This window comes from Simochromis diagramma, unplaced genomic scaffold, assembly GCF_900408965.1.
Source record: "Simochromis diagramma unplaced genomic scaffold, fSimDia1.1 OVJJ01000456.1, whole genome shotgun sequence".
Lineage (NCBI taxonomy): Eukaryota > Metazoa > Chordata > Actinopteri > Cichliformes > Cichlidae > Simochromis > Simochromis diagramma.
Genome location: NW_024387186.1, coordinates 1,215,208 through 1,234,329, shown reverse-complemented (window position 1 = coordinate 1,234,329; position 19,122 = coordinate 1,215,208). Strand labels below are relative to the sequence as shown.

Sequence of the window (19,122 nt, the reverse complement as noted above, 5' to 3'; positions counted from 1 at the left end):
TGAGTGCCATCTAAAATTTCCTCAGATGTCAGTGTGCCATATGATTGCATTAGCAATAAATTTAATAACGCTCTATATTAACAGTTACGCACTATATAGAACCACTTTATAGAATTATATTTGTTCACAGATGTTTGCAGCTATCAGCGAATAGTTATCAGCTATTTTGAAACAGAAAAAAAGACTTTTTATCCATAACAAGAACTCCATAACTGTACAACAGAAAATACAAATGCTATTTATGGTCTCCTCACAACACTGATAAGAAAAATAAACTGGGCCAATATGGCATGTTTGTTAATACAGAGACACACATGTTAATGTGATCTCTGGTCTCCCACTCAGAGACACAGGTCTCCCAGTGTCCAGCATTCAGACGGCTACCTGAGGACTCATGTGAGGGAAAATCTGCTCACACAGATATGTAGAGCCAAATACTGTCAATAAGGCCTCTGCAATGTTCTGAAGACAGTTAAACTTGTCAGGTAGTGATGTCCAGCAGGTGAACATGCAAGCTCCATGAACACGCACAGCTGTGGATTCCTGCTGCGTTTGTAGTTCTGCAAACTTTGACCCCCACAGAGTCGAGCTTTTCAGTTCAATCAGCTGCATTTCGATGTCCTCTGTGTCCAACCAGTTAATGTGAGACAAATCCAGCTGGTTTGATCAGAAAAGAAAACATTGGTCCATACACCTGAAAAGTCCCAAAAACACATTGTGAATTCTGTCTCGAGTCTACGGATGTATCCATGTATTTCTCGCGGTGCTGATGCTGAGCGGACAGCTCCTGAAACTTTTGAAGTGTTGGAATATGGAAATTTCAACATCGCTTGAAAAAACTGCCAGCTAGCAACGTCCCTCTCACCAGTAGGCTAAGTTACTTTTAGCCAATTAAAAGTTGAATCTGGTAGTTGGGGTTAAGTAAGATACCATCAGTAAGAAGCGGCAAAACTAATATGTCTACACGAGCTAATCTGCAATGTGTACCACCGGCCCGGCTATTTATTTTTTAAATGCACCTTCTCAGATTAATTCACTGCGTGTCGTGCCATCAGCTAACCCTTAGCGTGCCAGCTGTGGCACACATGCCCAGGGTTGCCGACCCCTGGCTTAGACTGTTTGTTGGAGAGTTTGCTGGTTTGTTGATCTCAGCTGAAACATGAAGGCAGAAAACATCTATTCATTTTTCCTTGAAATTCTGTCAATCCAATCAATAACCATTGAATAAGCTGACGCTGCATCAGTGTTTAAATGTGTTTATTAAGTTAATGGATGAAACACAACAGGTGAGTTTACACTGACTCTGTCCAATCAGTCTACACAGGATGACATCACAGCTGCTTAAGATCCCATGGCAACACTGTCAGAGACAATCAGGCGGTGCTTAAAGGTCCACTAGACACCTGGGCCAACAACTACACTGCTGTCCATTAGAGTCCCGATTTCTGTTTTTGATTCAGTCTCCGGAGGATTTTTACATGTTTTCATGCTGCTGTGTTAGTGGGCGGAGCTTCTGTCTATACCATGGTAACTACGACTTTTAATGAGCCTCAGAGGAAGAAAGTGGAGCCGCTTCAAGTCAGTGACACATCCCTTTAACATCTCTATTTACAATGACCCCGTTAGAATAAGTTAAAAAAGAACCAAGTAGAATAGATCCAATCAGGACTGATCTCAGGGGGCACCCCGCCCCTCCCTTCTGCAATTAAAGTGCTTCCTGTTAAAACCTAAATAAAACATTCACTTCATTTCCCAGCAACGACCTGGCCTACCTGAGTGGCAGCCATCACAGGAAGCCCAGATGTGATGTCACATCCTGTCTGTCCCTAAGGAAGAGGAAGTGCTGTCACTGATGTGTCACAGCACTGTCAGGCGACGCTGTGATGTCACAGGTTAGATGAGCTCCCATTCGTCATCAACATCATCCCCTCCAAGAGCGGGGCTTGAGGGGGGGGGTCTGAGGGTCGTCTGTGGGAGGAGTTTCGTCAGCCGATGGGACAATCCGCCAAGTTGAGTCACTGCCCACAACTCATCCTCTGGAGTGACTGCAGAGAGGGAGAAACACACCTGAGACACAGCTGTGTCAAGTATCGGTGCACCAGTATAAAACAGAATAAACCAGTCTTACCAGTGAACCAGCTGGCATTCCCAGGGATCTTCTTCCAGTAATCTCCGGCTGGGTTTCGTTCAGAGACGCCGTAGCGGCGAGCCAGATCTCCGTTTACGCAACGAACCCACGCAGTCCGACAGCTGAGGACTAGCTGACTCACAGCCAGACCTACACACACACACACACACACACACACGCACACACACACACGCGCACACACACACACAGTGAGACACACTCACAGACAGACAGGTGTAGGCGGGTGATGACGTCACACAGGTGAGTACCTGGAACCAGCTCCCACTCTGTCCCAACGGGCATCTCGTCGCTGAGCCCGGTCCTGACGAAAACGCTTCCTCTGTTGTCGAGCGCCCAGAGGAGCCTGTCATTAGGACTCGTCTGAATGCTCATCAGCTGCACTCCGATCGGCTGCAAAGACAAGACATCACAGTCACCTGGACAAGTGTCACTGCTTCTGAGGCTTTACCTTCAGGAAACAGGAAGTTAATAAAGGGAAAATTACAGGTGGACAGAACGAGGCGTGAGAGAGGTTTAAACGAATGGTAAATGGACTTCTTACGTAGAGTCGAAGGAGCTTTGAAAGAAAAGTGTCTGGATTTCTTCACGTTTCTTGAAGACGTTTCATCCGAGAAGCTTCTTGACTACTGAGAGCAACTGGTGCAGTCCAGATGCTAAGCCCTATGGGAGTGTCCCCCCAAAAGGGTCATGGACCAACTATTGATCCTCTACCTAATCACACGAGCCAAGCTGTCAAAACAGGTGTGGGTCACAATCAGCCATGGTTTCTGGTGAACCACTGTGAGACCTAGCCCCACCCTATCATGTGACTAACTGAGGTCGAATGAATGAAGTACAGACATTTGTCTTTCTGAGCTCCATAGACTACGATGACCTGGGCGACTGAGAACCTGCACAGACTTCTTATGAAGAGCTTTTCTACTCTACACACTTTATACGACTCGGCTCATTCACCCATATTGATACAAGCACTTAGTATTCAAAGCACCTGAAAATGACCCTTCTGAAGTTAGGCGGGTTTACCTGTGGTTCGATGTTACCTGTACAGGTGGTTCGATCTGGATCCAGGCCGGCAGCATCATGCTGGGATTGAGCGGCTGCGTCCCGACTCTGAAGTAAACGACTCCTCGGCTGTCCACGGCCCAGACGTTCTGACTGCCACAGCTCACGCTCACCAGACGCACACTTCCTGTAACACACAGGTAACGTCTTACCTGAGCTCATCGTGACAAAGGGAAACATTGAAACCTTCTCCTGGACTCATACGAAAAACAGAGCAGTTTGGTCTGAGCCTGACCAAGGAGCACAGATTAAACACGACCTGAAAACCCTTTTTATTTTTCAAAGTAACAGTAGAACATTTTGATCCTTTCTTGGGGTCGGGGGGGCACCGTGGACAGGTCGCCAGGCTGTTGTCTGTTGACAGATAACCATTCACACTTACACCCATGGGCAATTTAGTGTTACCACTTAACCTAGCCCCACTAACTGCGTGTTCTTGGACTGTGGGAGGAAGCCGGGGTACCCGGAAAGAACCCACACAAACACAGGGAGAACATGCAAACTGCACACAGAAAGCCTGGTGGTGGAATTGAACTCGGGACCTTGCTGTGAGGCAGCAGCGCTAACCACTGTGCTGCCCAGGAGGGAAGCCTGCGGCTTTGACTCAACACTGGAAACCTGACCAGACACGGGAAGGCTTGACAAACTGATAGTTCAGTTAAATCACTCATTTGTGATCACACACACACACACACACACACACACACACACACACACACACACACGAGTTTATCATTTTTTAATAAAGAAAGAACATGTGACAACACAAAGTGTGTGACATCATGTGTTCTTTGTAAATAAGATTCTCATTGGATCTGTGTGAGCTGGTGGGAGGAGCTAAAAGACTTTCTCCCAGCTTCAAAACAAACAGTAACTGTTGTTTTAGCAACCAACACCCGTCTGAAGTCGCTGTGTTTTTCTCTGCGTGAAACTGAAACGTTACAAGAGACCGTTGACTCCAGAGAGGACGCCAGTCATGTGACCTGAGATAGTGAGAAGGTCAGTGGGCTAAAAACAGACCGGACATCTGAGACAGGTCACAGTGTGACGCACACTCACAGACACACACACTGACCTATGAAGTGCCGCCCTGTTACACAAGTTTCAACTGTCAGTGTGACACAGAAACACAGCTGCTGTGTGTGTGTGTGTGTGTGTGTGTGTGTGTGTGTGTGTGTGTGTGTGTGTGTGTGTGTGTGTGTGTTTCTTGCTGATCCCTTTCACAGCAGTTTTTAAAATCACGTTAATGTTCACTCATTCGTCACAAATAAAGTTTCCTTGTTGAGAAGAAATGCAAAAAACATGAAACAAAAACGTGAATAAAAGGAACAGGAAGTGTGTCGCTGCTTCCTGTTTTTAGGTTTGTTATATAATAGAGGCTGCATCTCTTGCGGACCCATCCTTCACATTCTACGTGGGCCGGGTCCTCAGAAGGTCGGGTAGGCCGGAAGTAAACGGCTGTGAAATTGGACGGTGTAGGTTTCAGATTAGCGTCACCGCTGTCTCGGTGGAATTTAATAAACTCGGCCGTCTGCTCCTTGCTGTCTAAAATATAACAGGACACTGGAGTAAACTCGACCGTCTCACACTTCTGATTAATCAGTTTTCTGTTTGATGTTTATTCAGCTGTGTGAAAACTAGAACTATAATCTCAGCCAAACCGATTTACTCAGGAACGAATAAAACACTGAAAAAAGCCAAACAATAACATTTTTAAGTTATCTAAGTGACTCATGTTTAACATGAGTAGTGAAAGTGCGCGGGGGTTTGAAAACGATGTGCGGGGAGTTTGCTGTTATCGCCCTGGCTAGCTGGTGGGTAACAGACGTCGCCGAAAACGTCGGAGCACTTTTGCAAATACGTGATGTCTTGATAAACCGAGCAGATATTTGAAGTTTACACAGCTACATTGTGAAAATATCTTAAAAGTTTATTTTGTGACCCAATAAGAGTAATAAGAGTAATATTACAACGCCTGCCATTGTTGAAAACTGGAACTGGCTGGGCCACGCTATGAATTCTGGGATATGGTGGGCAACGAAGGACACGCCCGACCCATCTTTCAAATCTGGGGAAAAGGAGGACGCATTTGTCGGCCGGATTCGGAGGAGTCTACGAGTTGAGACAGCCTTCGTCGCGTCGCTGTGACGTAATCGGTCTACAAATGCGGCCTCAGGAGGATGCAGCCCCTGAATTTGGACACCCCCACTGACACATTTTGTTTGTTTTAAATTACAGCTTGGCAGTCACATCCAATGAGTTTTGAGCTTTGATCTGATGGGCTCGCCCACTCGCACACAGAAGTATCAGAGTGAGTTCAGGTACGCACCGAGTTGGCTCAGGTCCAGGGGGGTCCAATGCAGTCCGGCAGGGCAGGACGGAGACAGAGTCCGAATGCTGACCCGGCCGTGCGTGTCCAGCCCCCACAGAGCGTCCCGGCAGGCGGACAGGTGAGTCAGCTCCACCTGAGCACACACAGCATGCCATGAGATGAAGACACAGGTAACCCTTAAGACACAGACAGGTGGCAGGTGTGTTTACCTCAGGTGGTAAAAGGACTGATGAGGGGCGGAGCTCTCCATCCTGATCCCAAACGCAGAACAAGTCCTTCCTGCTCTGAGCCAGCCACAGGAAGGTACCTGAAAATCAGGTGACACGGGGTAGGGTTATGCTTGGTACAGGGCTCAGGTATGGGTGTGTCCAGCTGTGTTACCTTCTCTGTGAGGCACCGCTGAAGATGTGATGAAGGTCCACCTGGTGGCAGAGACGGTTCCTCTGGGAACTACGTTCTGCCAGAAAGTTCCTGAGACGAAAAGACAAATCAGCCTAGAGCCAGCTAGAGCTTACTGGACTCTACTGGACTCTACTGGACTTTACTAACCCACGAGGCTGCCACGTGCTAGGTGAAGCTGGTTCTGGCCCGAGGCCACCCAGACTCCGCTGGCATTGGCGCTGACCAGGCTTGGCTGGCACTGGGAGTACTGTGACAGGAAGGCCACAACGCGCTCCATGGGTGCTCTGGTTACCGTGGCAACACTCTGCGTGGCCTGCAGCAGGGTCTGGAACAGACTGCCCTGATCGAAGACCACGTAGTCCGAGATGCTGATCTGAAGGAGAGACGCGGGCTGAACCAGAATGCCTCCAACAGAGACCCTAATGATGGAAACCTCTTTGGCTGTCATCGTTAACATACAGTCTGTCGTACAGACGCTAAGGCTCACCTGCCACCAGTGATCATCCTCGCCCTGCGGTCTGGACGAACACACGCCAGTCCGAAACCACAGGCTGCCGCTGGCATCCAGAGCCCATGCCGTCCCACCGTCTCCCAGGGCAACGCACATCAGCTCCAGACCCTGAGCCTCACTGTGACACACACACATACACAGGTGGTGAGGAGTGTACCTGATGGTGTGTACCTGTGTTGCTAGTTCACACCGCTTCCAGAAAGACAGTGTTTCTCCCACACCAGCTTCTCTTCACCGGGTCCAAAAATAGATTCAAAATCCTTCTCACATCCAACAGCTCTGTCAGAGGTCTCTTCCTGTTAAATGGGAGTTCTTCCTCTCCGCTGTCACCAAGTGCTGCTCGTAGGCGTTGATTGTTGCTCCGTTTCTTCTCTAATATTTTAGTGTTTACTGTGTGTACTGTGTAAAGTGCCTCAAGTTGACTGCTGTCATCTGATGCAAATGTCATAGTATTATTGAAGTATAGTAGTAGTATAATAGTATTACAGTAGTAGTAGTAGTACAAGATTAAGTAGTTCAATTCCTTGTAATCGTTAGTCAGCTTGCCTGTTGATCAGGGTTATCAGCTCGTGTACTACAATCAGCTGGTTTGAGTTCTCGGAGGAGGAAAATAGCGGGGAGTGTCCCCCGCGCATATGGACATAACTCTTGTTTTTATTGCACAAAAGGATGAGATGGCAATGGTAAAATGGAAATCTGTATCCAAGACTGAAGCACCTGTGTAATGCTGCTAACACAACTGCATAGACAGCATGCTAACACTAAGTTAGCGTCACTTTGGGTTCTTGGCTAAGCCTGAGTAACAGCTGACCCCAGCCACGCACTGTGAGCTGCGGTGAAGCCAGCTGTTGCTGAACTTCATCAGGTAACAAACGGTCAGGCTGCAGCCTCGTTTTTTTCAATTTGTATATTTATAAAACTCCAAACAACAGTTGCCTCAACTCACTTTATATTGTCAGGTAAAGAGCCTACATGAATCACTTTCACGTGTCTTTGTGCTGTCAGCTTTGTGTTCATACCCAAATACTAAGAGAAACGTGTGTGTCCTCATTAGGACAGATATTTGTGTTAGTGTGTGGGGCTGTAGCTGGAAGTTTATATTGTCTCATAATTACTGTTTAACAATGTGTTTCAGGTTGTTTTACAGAGAAATGCCATAGTAATGTAACGAATAGTGTAAAGAATGATTTCCTCTTGGAAGTAATTAAGTAACATACTGCATTACTTTGAAAAATGACTTTTTTGAGTAATGACCCCAATGCTGATCACAACAAAGAGCGGAAACACCTCCGACAAACATTTGACAGCATGACATTAATATGCATTAATGTCATGTTTTTGATATGCTGCTTAGAGATGGTGATGAGTGTCAAATTGGAGCCAATGACAGTCGATGAAATTGATAATGCAACCAGAATTCCCATCTCTATGCATGATTATGTTATACTTTCTACCCTTGCTGCAGTAATAGAGTAGTATTACAGTAGTACTGCAGACCTATGATAGTATTACGGTAACAGTACCTGATGGTGTCGTATTTCCAGCCCTCACCCTCACTGCAGTAGCTGTTCAGGCCTTCTCGGTAGAATAAAGCTTGGTGCTCGCTCAGGGCCCACACCACACCTGCCCGCACACACACCTGGCTGAACACGCAGGGGGTCTCCACCTTGATGGAGCGAGCGCAGGGCCGCTCCACGCTCAGACCTGAGACACACAGTGTAAGAGTTTCATTACAGAGCTTATCTGACGTAAAGGGTCAGCCTAGTTTAAGCTCTCGGGCTGGTTGGTTAAGAGCAGCCTGATCTGTGGCTTTTCGTTGGTTCGGTTTTATGACCGATGGTCATGGGGTCGAGCAGATCGATCATGTGTGGTGGAGAGGAGGAGCTCTGACCTTACTGATGTTCAGCAGTCACAGTGAGCAGAGCTCTCCTCAGAACCTGTTTTATTGATCTGGGTTTGATTTTGTTTAATCTTAGTCTCTCCTGACAGCAGAGCTGGAGGCAGGTGAAACCTCTATGGCAAGGCGCACTCTGCTGGTCACACACTTTACAGCCGTATGTGTTTACATAAAGTTATGGATGTTGGAAAAAAAAAAAAAGAAGAAAGAGAGAATCACGTTTTTCCTCTCAGTGAGTTTAGAACTTCCTGCAATCAGAGGAGGTGAAAACACCTGCTCAGGCACTCAGGTGACTGATGACGTTGCAAGTGGAATAATATTTGTGTCTCAACTGCTTTGTTTTTAAAAAAAAAAAAAAAAAAAGTTTGCAGCGACATCATGAAGACTAATCCACCAACACAGACCTCTGAAGGATCAGCTGACAGGAAGCTCACACGTTAGACAGGAAATGCTTCAGCTGTAGTTCTGTAAAAACAAAGAGTTTACTGTGACATTCAGGCAGAGCCATTTGTACAGGTGCATAGTTACCTGTCTGCAGGAAGAGATCCCCATTGGTCCTGACGATCCAGGCAGAGTCATCACTCAGAGCGATGAATGCCGCCTGCTCCACAGCTTTGTACCAGTGACGTTTTCCTTTCGCCGAAAACTTAGCACACGCGAACGCCGTCAGGCTCTTCTGCTCCACCTTCCACAACAGGTTACCTGCAGGGTTAGACAGGTAATATGGAAATAATTCACCTACACAGGAAACAGTATATTCACTATAAAACAACAATGACATCAGCAAGTAAAGACATTATCGCTTACCTGAAGGCGATAATGCCATCTGGTGGACGTTATCCTCAAAGCGCTGCCAAGTGAGTCCAGTTTCAGGCAGAGGGCTGCAGAACAGCCCACCTTTAAAGTCCAGACACCACACATACCTGAAAAGGAACACCTGTCACACATCTGCACTCACCTACTCATCACCTGAGGGATCAAGAGAGCCTACCTGTCCGTCACCTGCAGGCTCAGTATCCCACATCCTGGTCCTGAGTACCCCATCCAGCTTTCCGCCAACTAAAAGACACATTCGTAGGAGACATGAAGGATTCTCTGCACAGGTGTAAGTCTCACCTAGTCAGGTTTCTGTCTAACCTGGTCAGGTTTGAGCCGGTCTCTCTCCTGGCCATCCTGGTCTTGCGAATTCTCCGTTGGATTGGTCAGGCAGGTGAGGGTGTCCACAGCATTACCAGCAGGGGGCAGCATGTGGCTGTAAATGTCATCGTCTTCATCGCTGGACAAACTGGGCTTCCTGTCCAAATTGGACACGGTAGAATGGAACATTTGGTCTGCCATATCAGCAGAGGCCGCCAGGACATCGTCCTAAATGCACAGGGGGAAAAATTAACTTCACCTGTGCTAAACACGCAGATCCACAGACGAGTTTCAGGCTCAAACCCTGACCTGTTAAGACTTTATTGATACTGATACCATTACTAATAGAAACTCTTACTGATACATCTTGCCAAAACACAGGGGATGACTGAGCAGGTGTGATCCCTGGAAATGTAGGTGTGCCTCAGCTGTAACAGCAGCTGTATTTACACACAAGTCACATGTTCATGAATGTTTGTCAGAACCTTCAGCTTAGACACACCTCCTCCTCTGGCCCAATCAGAGGGCTAAGAAACTCGTCAGCCTCCACCGGCTGACGATCTGGCAACTCCTCTGCTTCCTCAGTGTTCTGCATGTAGGAGAAGGTGCACTCCAGCAGCAGATCCACATCAGGTGTTGGGGGTACGACCTCAGCACCAGGGTCCGGATGGTTCTCCAGGCCTGGGAGGAGCAGGGAGCTGAAACAGGAGGAAGAGAAAATCCGGTCAGCAGGTGGTGCAGATCAGACAGAACAACACCATCTTCAGATATTCACCCAGTTTGGTGGGAAGAAGCCTCCACCTCCTCTTCTTCCTTCATGCCTCTCTCTGAGACTCTCATCTCCCAGGGGCCCTGATTTGGGTGGTGTTCTGGAGAGTTCTCGTTCTGAAAATCCACTCCAACGAGGGAGGCCCGGTCGCTCAGAGGAGTTCCACTTCCTCCGTCACTGACACTCCCGTCCTGAACTACAAACATGGAGTCTGAACAGCTGCTCTCAGAGAGGCGGGTCGCACCGCCGCTGTCTGAGGAGAGAGAGACAGGTCAGAATCACACACTCACCTGTCTGTCTGATCTCCTGTTCAAACTGTTGCTCTGTGTACTCGTCACAGAGTCACATTGGTCATAAAGTGGTAAAACGCTTTACAGAGTCGGAGGAGTCACACTTGCCTTGTCGTCGCCTCTTTTTCTTCTTCACTCTGATGGGCTTTACCACCAGCTCCTGTTGCATCTGCTCCTGACCCAGGGGGGTGCTGTAACGTCTGGATGTCAGCTCGCAAGAACCACTCGCTGGAGCGTTTCCATGGAGACCGTCCCATGAAGTGACGGAACTGCTGCGGCTTCGAGAGCTACTTGCGAACAAACCGGACAGCTGGCCAAGCTCAGTCACCTGGAATCACAACCAAACACACCTGGTTACCCTAACAGAAAGGACAGGTATGGTTACTGCAGGCTGTCCCAGGAATCCAGGTAAACCACAGCAGCAGCCATACCCCCAGTTGCTGCTCCTCCTCTGCCTCCTCCACTTCCTCCACTCCTCCCTCCTCTTCTTCCTCTGCTTTCTCCTGTCCGCCCTCCCCTCCTTCGCCATCCTCTCTTCCCCCTCCCTCTGTAATGATGGCCATGGTTCTGATTGGCTGAGCAATTTCCACTGATCCGACTGATCGGAGGATGGTGGGTGTGGTCAAGGGTGAGGACAGACAGACAGAGAGGTCCAACACTGACAGACAGAATGAGGGTATGTGAAAAAGAGAATTGGTGAGATTATACTGGCAATGGGCTTTTAGTAGTAGTAGTGGCAGTATTATGCTCCTGTGATATTGTACTGGTAGTGCTGGAGTTGCTCACAGTTAGAGGAAAGACCCTCGGGGCTATTGGACAGGCGGATGATGTCACGATCTCCTTTCAGGACGAAGATCTCGTTGTCACAGCAGGAGACAGACACGATGTCTCCGCTGCTCTCCAAAGCTCCAATGATCACCTTAAGAACACAGATCAGTTAGAAATTTAAACAACATTCACAGAACGCTCAGAAGATTCAGATTTATGCAAAATTAATCCAAAGCACAAAGCAGTTCAGAAATATCGGAAATGTTATTAAGATGCTACTTTTTAAGATGGATTTTGTCTAAGGAGCTTGCAAAGAAAAGCGTCTGGACTTCTTTAAGTTGCTTGAAGACGTTTCACCTCTCATCTGAGAAGCTTCTTCAGTTCCAGAATCGAATGGTGGAGAGTCCCAGATATAAACCTAGTGGGAGTGACCCCCCACAGAGGGACAAAAGGACCCCCTGATGATCCTCTAATCGCCTGAGCCAAGGTGTGAAACTGGGTGTGGGTCCCAATCAGCCAGAGTTTCGGGTGAGTTCATTGTGAAACCTGGCCCCACCTTATCATGTGAATTCCTGAGGTCAGATGGCCCAGGATGTGAGTGGGCGTTAAGGCGTCTGGGAAGGGATCTCAAAACTGGATTATAGATGGCAGACAGTTGGTGTCGTAAACCACCGCCTCTGTTCAAAGATGGTCGCTCACAGTGGACATAGATGCTTCTTTCACTCCTCTTTCAAACCATCTGTCCTCTCTGTCCAAAATGTGAACATTGGCATCCTCGAAAGAGTGACCTTTGACCTTTAGATGCAGATGGACTGCAGAGTCTTGTCCCGTGGAGGTGGCTCTTCTATGTTGTGCCATGCGCTTGTGAAGTGGCTGTTTGGTCTCTCCGATGTAGAGGTCTGGGCATTCCTCGCTGCACTGTACAGCAAACACCACATTGTTAAGTCTGTGTTTAGGAGTTTTGTCTTCGTGATGAACCAGTTTGTCTCTGAGTGTGTTGCTGGGATGTTGTGCTTTGAGAAGATGCTCCTGAGTTTTTCCGATGTTTCTGCAATGTTTTTGTGTTTGTCTTTCTTATCCTCCCTCGCTGGTGTCTGATCTTCTTTTCTGTGCCTCTTTGCTGACTTTATGAACGCCCAATTAGGATAGCCGCACATTTTGAGTGCTTCTTTTACACGTGTGTGTTCCTTCTTTTTAACATGTTCTGCCCGGTGGTGTAGGGTCCTGATTACTCCAAGTTTGTGTTCCAGAGGGTGATGGGAGTCAAAGAGGAGGTACTGGTTCGTGTGTGTGGGCTTCCGGTAAACTTCGATGTTGAGGTTGCCGTTCTCTTCAATGTGCACAGCGCAGTCCAGGAAAGGCAAACAGTTGTCCTTTGTGTCTTCCCTGGTGAACTTGATGTTTTTATCCACAGAGTTAATGTGCGCAGTCAAGGATTCCACTTCTTGTGTCTTCAAGGTTCAAGGTTCTTTATTTGTCACATGCATAGTTATACAAGTATAACACACAGTGAAATGTAGCCTGACACGCTCCTCGACATGTGCAAAAATGGGGGGGGGGGGGGGGGGGGTGTAGAGGAAGAACATATATATATACACACACACACACATATACACACACACACACATATATATATATATATATATATATATATATATATATATATATATATATATACACACACACACACACACACACACACAGGGTGAATGTGCAGTAGTAGCAGCAAGCAGGTGAATTCTGTACATTAATATGAATAGACATCTGACTATTTTACAGGATAGACAATATAAACATATTTAAAATTAAAGGAATTGAAATGTACATTGTGCCTTGGTTTAGAGTGTCTGGAAGAGTCCTGTCTCAGTCAATTATAGATGATGTGAGAGGGCGGGTGTGTGTGTTTAGGGCACGGATGGCTTGGGGATAGAAGCTCCTCTTGAGTCTCTCTGTCCTTGCCCGGAAGATGCGGAACCTTCTACCAGATTGCAGAAGTTGGAACAGTTTGTTGCCAGGATGGGACGGGTCCTTCAGTATCTCCGCTGCTCTAGTCCGGCATCTCCTGGTGTAGGTGTCCTGAAGCGGGGGGAGAGCAATCCTGCAGCAGCGTTCTGCTGTACGGATCACTCTCTGGAGAGCTTTTTGGTCCTTCACACAGCTGTTCCCAAACCACGATGTCATGTTCTGTGTGAGGATGCTCTCCACAGCGCCTGTATAGAAAATCCTGAGGATCTTTGGAGAGACCCTGAACTTCCTCAGTTGTCGTAGGTGATACAGGCGCTGCCTAGCCTTTTTGGTCTGGACCTGAATGTGGGCAGCCCATGTCAGGTCTGAGGAGATGTGGACACCAAGATACTTGAAGGACTGCACCCTCTCCACTGGAGCTCCATTGATGATGATGGGCTTGTAGTCTCTGTGCTGACCCCTTCTGAAGTCCACCACCAGCTCCTTGGTCTTGCTGACGTTCAGCTGGAGGTGGTTGTCCTGGCACCACGATGCCAGATTCTTCACTTCATCCATGTAGGCCGCCTCATCGTTGTTGGAGATGGCACCCAACACCACTGTGTCGTCAGCAAACTTCACAATGGTGTTGGAGCCATGGGTGGCCACACAGTCTGAAGTGTAGAGGGAGTAGAGCAGTGGCGAGAGGACACATCCCAGCGTACGTTTCTGTGTGCCTGACTGTGTGTTAACGGTGTCCCCTTCAGCGTGTGGCGTTGGACGACTGAAAGCCTCAGTGGCGCACACAGTGCTCTGAGACAGCACTCTCAGGTACCTGCTGTTGCACACCATATTAAAATATCTGTAACGGGACTCGTTAACATGTTTTAAATGTGCTGCTCTGAAGATAAGCTAGTATTTTCCATACTGTGAGAACATTAACTAAAAACAGAGAAGTGTTACACATTTATTGGCAGCATGTCCTCGCCGCGCCTGCAGCGGTGTACATCCAAAACTGACGGCGGTGGCACCTCGCTGCAGTTTTGGTTCAGTGAGATTGAGTGGATTTCGTCACTGCGGCCAGGCCAGCGGCAGGAGCGTATGAGCAGGTCGTCTCTGTGTCGATTAGAGAGAAGATGAGACGCTCTGCGGAGACATCTGCTTCGTTTCCTGTTCCCACTTCCTCTGGAGCGGTGCGTCCATCGCAGTGACGGTGAGTGCAGTAACAGCGGGCGGGTAAATAATGCGTCTGTCCTCCTCCTTCAGGTTTGTAATAAAGCAGATCTCCTGCGGATGGATGCTGAGCTCCACCTGAGCCGTCACATTCATCCACAGAGACCACACACAGTCTAGAAGGCCATCTCACTTTAAGCGCGCTTAGTGCTGACTCGACGTTGCTCTCGATGGATTGGTGGGCTGCATGTGAGCAGGTACATCTGTGCACCATTGGCTCATCACCTGGAGATCTTTTGGTTTATCTCAAAACTTTTGGTTGTCCTGACACCGAGGAGCGCGTTAAACCGAGCGGCTGTTTTTTACCGATCTCATGGTCGGAAGTTCCTCAGCAGCTGCTCGCCACTCTGCGAGGCTCTCGTTGGTCAGGGCTCAGCGTTTCATTAGTGTTTCACCTGTGTGTAGTGAGGTCAGGTGTTTTAACGGGAGGTCGCGGCCTCACTTTATCAGATGTGAGGCTGCACGCTGCAGCAGCAGCAGGTTTAATAAGCAGCGGCTGATGTTCGCCTCTAATTCTCTCATATTACCTTAAAGGTCAGGGTATCCATGTTAGTATTTGGGCTACTTTGTGGACAAGTAAAACTTTGGCTCTGTGTTACTGCCGAAGGTGTTGACATACCAGTATTGTGTCCTTATTAAGAGATGGAGCTGCTTTGAAAAAAGTAGCACGCGGTTTTCAGAACTTGTCTGTTAAGCTGCTATATTGGTCATGTGACGCCCACAATTCCAGAGTACACATTTGACGTGAAGTAAAAGAAGACGGTTTGTAAACAGTGTGGAGCAACCGTCGCCGGTAAAAACACAACACACTTTTACATTATATATTTTGGTCAGATTACTTAACCTCCAGTCTACGATAACCTTATGATATTTAGTCAACTGAAAACAGACTAAAACGAAAAAAATGTAGATGCCTAAATTAAGACTGAAACTAAGTCCAAATTTATTGTGAAAATTAACACTGCCTCAAAAACCCTATCCCCCATATTTTTTCCCCATACTGGCTTCTCTTTTACTTGCTCCCTGTTTGGTCCAGAATTTAATTTAAAAGCCTTAATGTCATGAATAATCATACCCCACGTTATCCTAAAGATCACATCATTCAATCAGAAGTACCTGATTCAGACAGTCCAGGACATAGATGCTGTACTCATTCCAACTGAGGATCCAGCCCTCTTTCAGGAAACAACTAAGCAGCCCGAGCTGGCGGTCTGCTGGACGGTACCCTCCGATTGGGTCAGGACGAGGAAACAACTCAAACTGAGGTATCTGAGTCAGGCAGGTGTACAGAAAACAGGCCTGTTACTAACACAGGTGTATCAATTTCAGTGTATATGTATAGGTATGTGTTGGTGTTCCCAGTGTACCTGTGAGTTAAAGAGGGGCTTGAGCAGCCGGGTGTCCTCCACCTGTCCTCTGATGTCAGACCTCCACAGTCTGAGTCCAGGTCGAGCAGCAAACACCTGAAGGTCACTCTGTTTACAGAGAGCAGGTAGGAAACAGGCTCCGAACCGTCCACTGCTGTAACAGCACACAAATTCCACAGTATCAGTACAGGTACAAGTGATGCTTCTGTGTACGAGTATCACCAGTGAGCACAGGTATAGATAATATAGACGAGTACCACTAAATCAGTAACCGGTAAAATTTTAGGGTCTTTACCTTACAACAGCGGTCCCCAAACTTTTTTGGGCCACAGACCGGTTTAATGTCAGACAATATTTTCACGGACTGGCCTTTAAGGTGTGGCAGACAAATATAAGAAAATAAAATGACACGACCAAGACAAAAACTGTGGCATTTTGTAAATATAATAATAAATTGTAATTGTGTAACTTTATTAGCAGCATCCTCCTGAAATGCACCAACAACACTGACACCCTCCTCTCTGCCACTTAATGATCTCTGGTCGCTATGGCAACGTGTAAAAATTTCTTTCAAAATACGACACACATCTGCAACAGGAGGTGAGATGAGGATGGGGTAAGGGGATGGGGATAGGTGGGGTCTGGGGTTACCTCTTGCGGGGCTTGGTGCCCAGCTGTAGCACTTCCTGTTTCTGTGTGCAGTATAGCAGGGATCTCTGCTGCGTTGATACCAGCAGCACCTGGTGACTATACTCCATCTGAACCACACCTGAGGACTCCTCCAGCAGCAACACAGGCTTACACACCCCCTGCACGGACGCACACACACGGCGTAAGGGCGGGTGTGTTACAATGGACAGGACGGAGGCAGTGTGGGTATTTACCTGGTCCAGGTCCAGAGAGGTGAACACAACTCGTCCTTTATCGTCACCGGAGAAAAGCTTCATCCCGTTTGTGCTCCACGCCAACGCTGTGACAGAGCCTTTATGGAGGCCGACAACATCGAAACGCCGCAGCTGCACAGAGACAGACAGCTGTGTGTGTGTGTGTGTGTGACACGGGTGCACAGAGGCAGAGGGGGTAACAACAGCGTTCATTGTCAATCAATCTTCTTACCTGTTTGTTGCGACCAGGAAGCGGAGATACCAGCTGAAAGACTGCAACCCGTCCTGAAGAGGTTCCTACAGCAACCAGGTCATCAAAGCAGCTGAGCAGCTTCACAGCTGTGATTGCATCATACTTCCCCTGTTACACACACACACACACACACACAGGTCAAAAGCAGTCACCTGTCTCTCGGTCTTCCGGGTGTGAACTTGTTACCTGTCCTGTCTGTGGTGAACAAACATCTCACCATGCACTGCAACATGTTTTATGATCATGTGATCTGTCTCGGTGCGTCTCACTCCTGTTCAAACCTTTTCAAACTCTCACAGGTGGCTCCAGGAGAGTCTGAGGTTGAACCAAATGTAACCTGTAACACCTGAACCTGAATGCATCACTGGTCACATGATTGCAGGAGATGATTGTCACCTGTCTGAGCACACCTCCATCAGTGTAAACACGAGTTAATGAAAGTCTGAGCGCATCATGCAGATGCAAAAGTACCCGTTTAAAGAATCCAAATATAATTTCTGTCTTTATTTAACCTGCCAGCTATCTGACATCACCTGTGTGCCATTGCCTGTCTGACACAAGTCCACATAAACCTCCCCAACACTTAGTATCTAAGTATTGTAGGAAAAGACCTCTCACCTCTAAGCTGTATTTGTTCAGGTGTGCGAGCCGGCGGCAGTACAGGTAGAGCATACCAATGCTGCTGCCCACAGCCAGGAAGTCACTGCTACTGTCCAAAGCTGTCAGGTAAACCAGGACTGACCTGAAGCCCCGCTGCACCTGCAGGGAAACAGGGGACCCCTCAGCTTCATCTCTGACACCATCATCATCATCCACACCTCGACAGGTACATACCTTGGCTGGGATGGCATTCAGCAGGTAGTAGAGTGGGCAGAACTCCCTCAGGACAGACTGCGGGGCCAGCTGAGCAGCCATGTTACTGCCGAGGTGAACTCAGCTGATCCTAGCAAAAAAACAACAACACAGAAATACACCTGAGGACAGGTGAAAAACCTGCTCATCACCTGCAGGAGCCTGGACCAAAGAGTTCAGTGAATATCTGTTTAGAACCTTCCGGCTGTTCTGGGAACGCCAGGAAGTCTCTCACTACCGTCAGGGTTTTAATCTTTAACCCTTCACCAGTCTGCGAGGGCGGCGCCCTGAAGCACGTGAACGCCTGAGATTTACCGATAGTACGGCAGCTCAGTGGATCAAACAGACACCGAATTAAAAAAAACGCTAGCCAAGCTCAAACGGTGCTGCTGAACACTGATCTAATTTTCGCTGAGGCGGATTCACAGTAAAATCTCCGTTTGTTAAGTGGAGTTCGGCGTGGACGCCATGAAGGTCCCTATTCCCGATCAATTATCAATGAGCCTTTACGCCAAAAACATGTTTGCGGTTCGACATCTGGCAGCTACACGCCGCGCAGACGCAATATAAAGGAGCCAGCGACGTCATTCTACTCTTCATTAAAATAACAATAAAGGTGAATCTGCAGTTTGAAAGCGACCAGCCTGAACAAACGTTGAAATTTAACCGGATTTAAAGCCTGTTCGGTGGAGCAGACTTGTGCCAAATAAAGCAGAACCGTTTGCTGGATGTTATGGAAAGTCTTGGTTTCCCTTAAGCTTCTGTTCTTGTGTTCCAAACTCAGCGGATCTTAAAAATGGCCGTTTACTGAACGGAGTTTGGTTTGACGCTGCAAAAGGCTGATGTTAGCTCGGTAAGCTTCTGTGGAAGGTGACAACTGAGAATAAATATCCCCAAAACGAAGTGAACAAACAAAGAAATAATTAAATAAACAAAAGCAAACAAACAGTCACTGCGTTGTTTACACATAAGTGTCCGGGCTAGCATCAGTGTCGAATGCTGGCTAACACCGGCGCGTGAAGGAGATCGTGACATCTCACCGAAAGCTGCCCGCGAACGAGGCCGCGCAGATGTTGATCCAGGTGTTTTTGGTGCAGCTGGATGTTGGGGATCGGACAGGTGACATCGCCCTGCGTGACTGCTTCCACCGAGGCCGTCCGCAAACTGCGCCACCTGCTGGTCACAAGCATCAAGAAGCTGCGGCTCCCCTCAGCTTCCGGTTTTTATTTTTATTTTAGGTGTTTGTTTATTCTGGGTAAAACTAAAACTCCACCG

The 19,122-nt window shown here is 47.8% G+C and overlaps 1 protein-coding gene and 1 long non-coding RNA gene across 5 annotated transcripts; one reads left to right on the top strand and one right to left on the bottom strand.

Annotated features, from left to right (window-relative positions):
* Positions 1-1,012: 1,012 nt before the first annotated feature.
* On the bottom strand, positions 1,013-19,012 carry tecpr2 (tectonin beta-propeller repeat containing 2). 4 transcript variants are annotated; one of them, XM_040049726.1, is made up of 27 exons: positions 18,888-19,012; positions 17,830-17,938; positions 17,614-17,754; positions 16,975-17,103; positions 16,743-16,892; positions 16,510-16,667; positions 15,859-16,012; positions 15,608-15,760; positions 11,336-11,468; positions 10,981-11,207; positions 10,658-10,877; positions 10,266-10,512; positions 9,993-10,188; positions 9,491-9,718; positions 9,345-9,412; positions 9,161-9,276; positions 8,882-9,055; positions 7,980-8,160; positions 6,433-6,574; positions 6,093-6,318; positions 5,925-6,014; positions 5,753-5,850; positions 5,541-5,676; positions 3,190-3,338; positions 2,398-2,539; positions 2,129-2,278; positions 1,013-2,045 (listed from the first exon to the last, which is right to left on the bottom strand). In XM_040049726.1, the coding sequence occupies exons 2-27, from the start codon at positions 17,908-17,910 to the stop codon at positions 1,894-1,896; spliced, it is 4,041 nt and encodes a 1,346-aa protein (XP_039905660.1). In that variant the 5' UTR covers positions 17,911-17,938; positions 18,888-19,012; the 3' UTR covers positions 1,013-1,893. The 4 variants fall into 4 exon arrangements, with proteins under 4 accessions (XP_039905660.1, XP_039905661.1, XP_039905662.1 ...); XM_040049727.1 differs by having other exon boundaries at positions 16,743-16,874; positions 18,888-19,011; XM_040049728.1 differs by lacking the exons at positions 17,614-17,754; positions 17,830-17,938; positions 18,888-19,012 and adding an exon at positions 17,213-17,352.
* LOC120745090 lies at positions 3,335-8,696 on the top strand. The gene is made up of 2 exons (XR_005698560.1): positions 3,335-4,210; positions 5,450-8,696. It is a non-coding gene; the product is annotated as an uncharacterized LOC120745090 (long non-coding RNA).
* Positions 19,013-19,122: the final 110 nt, after the last annotated feature.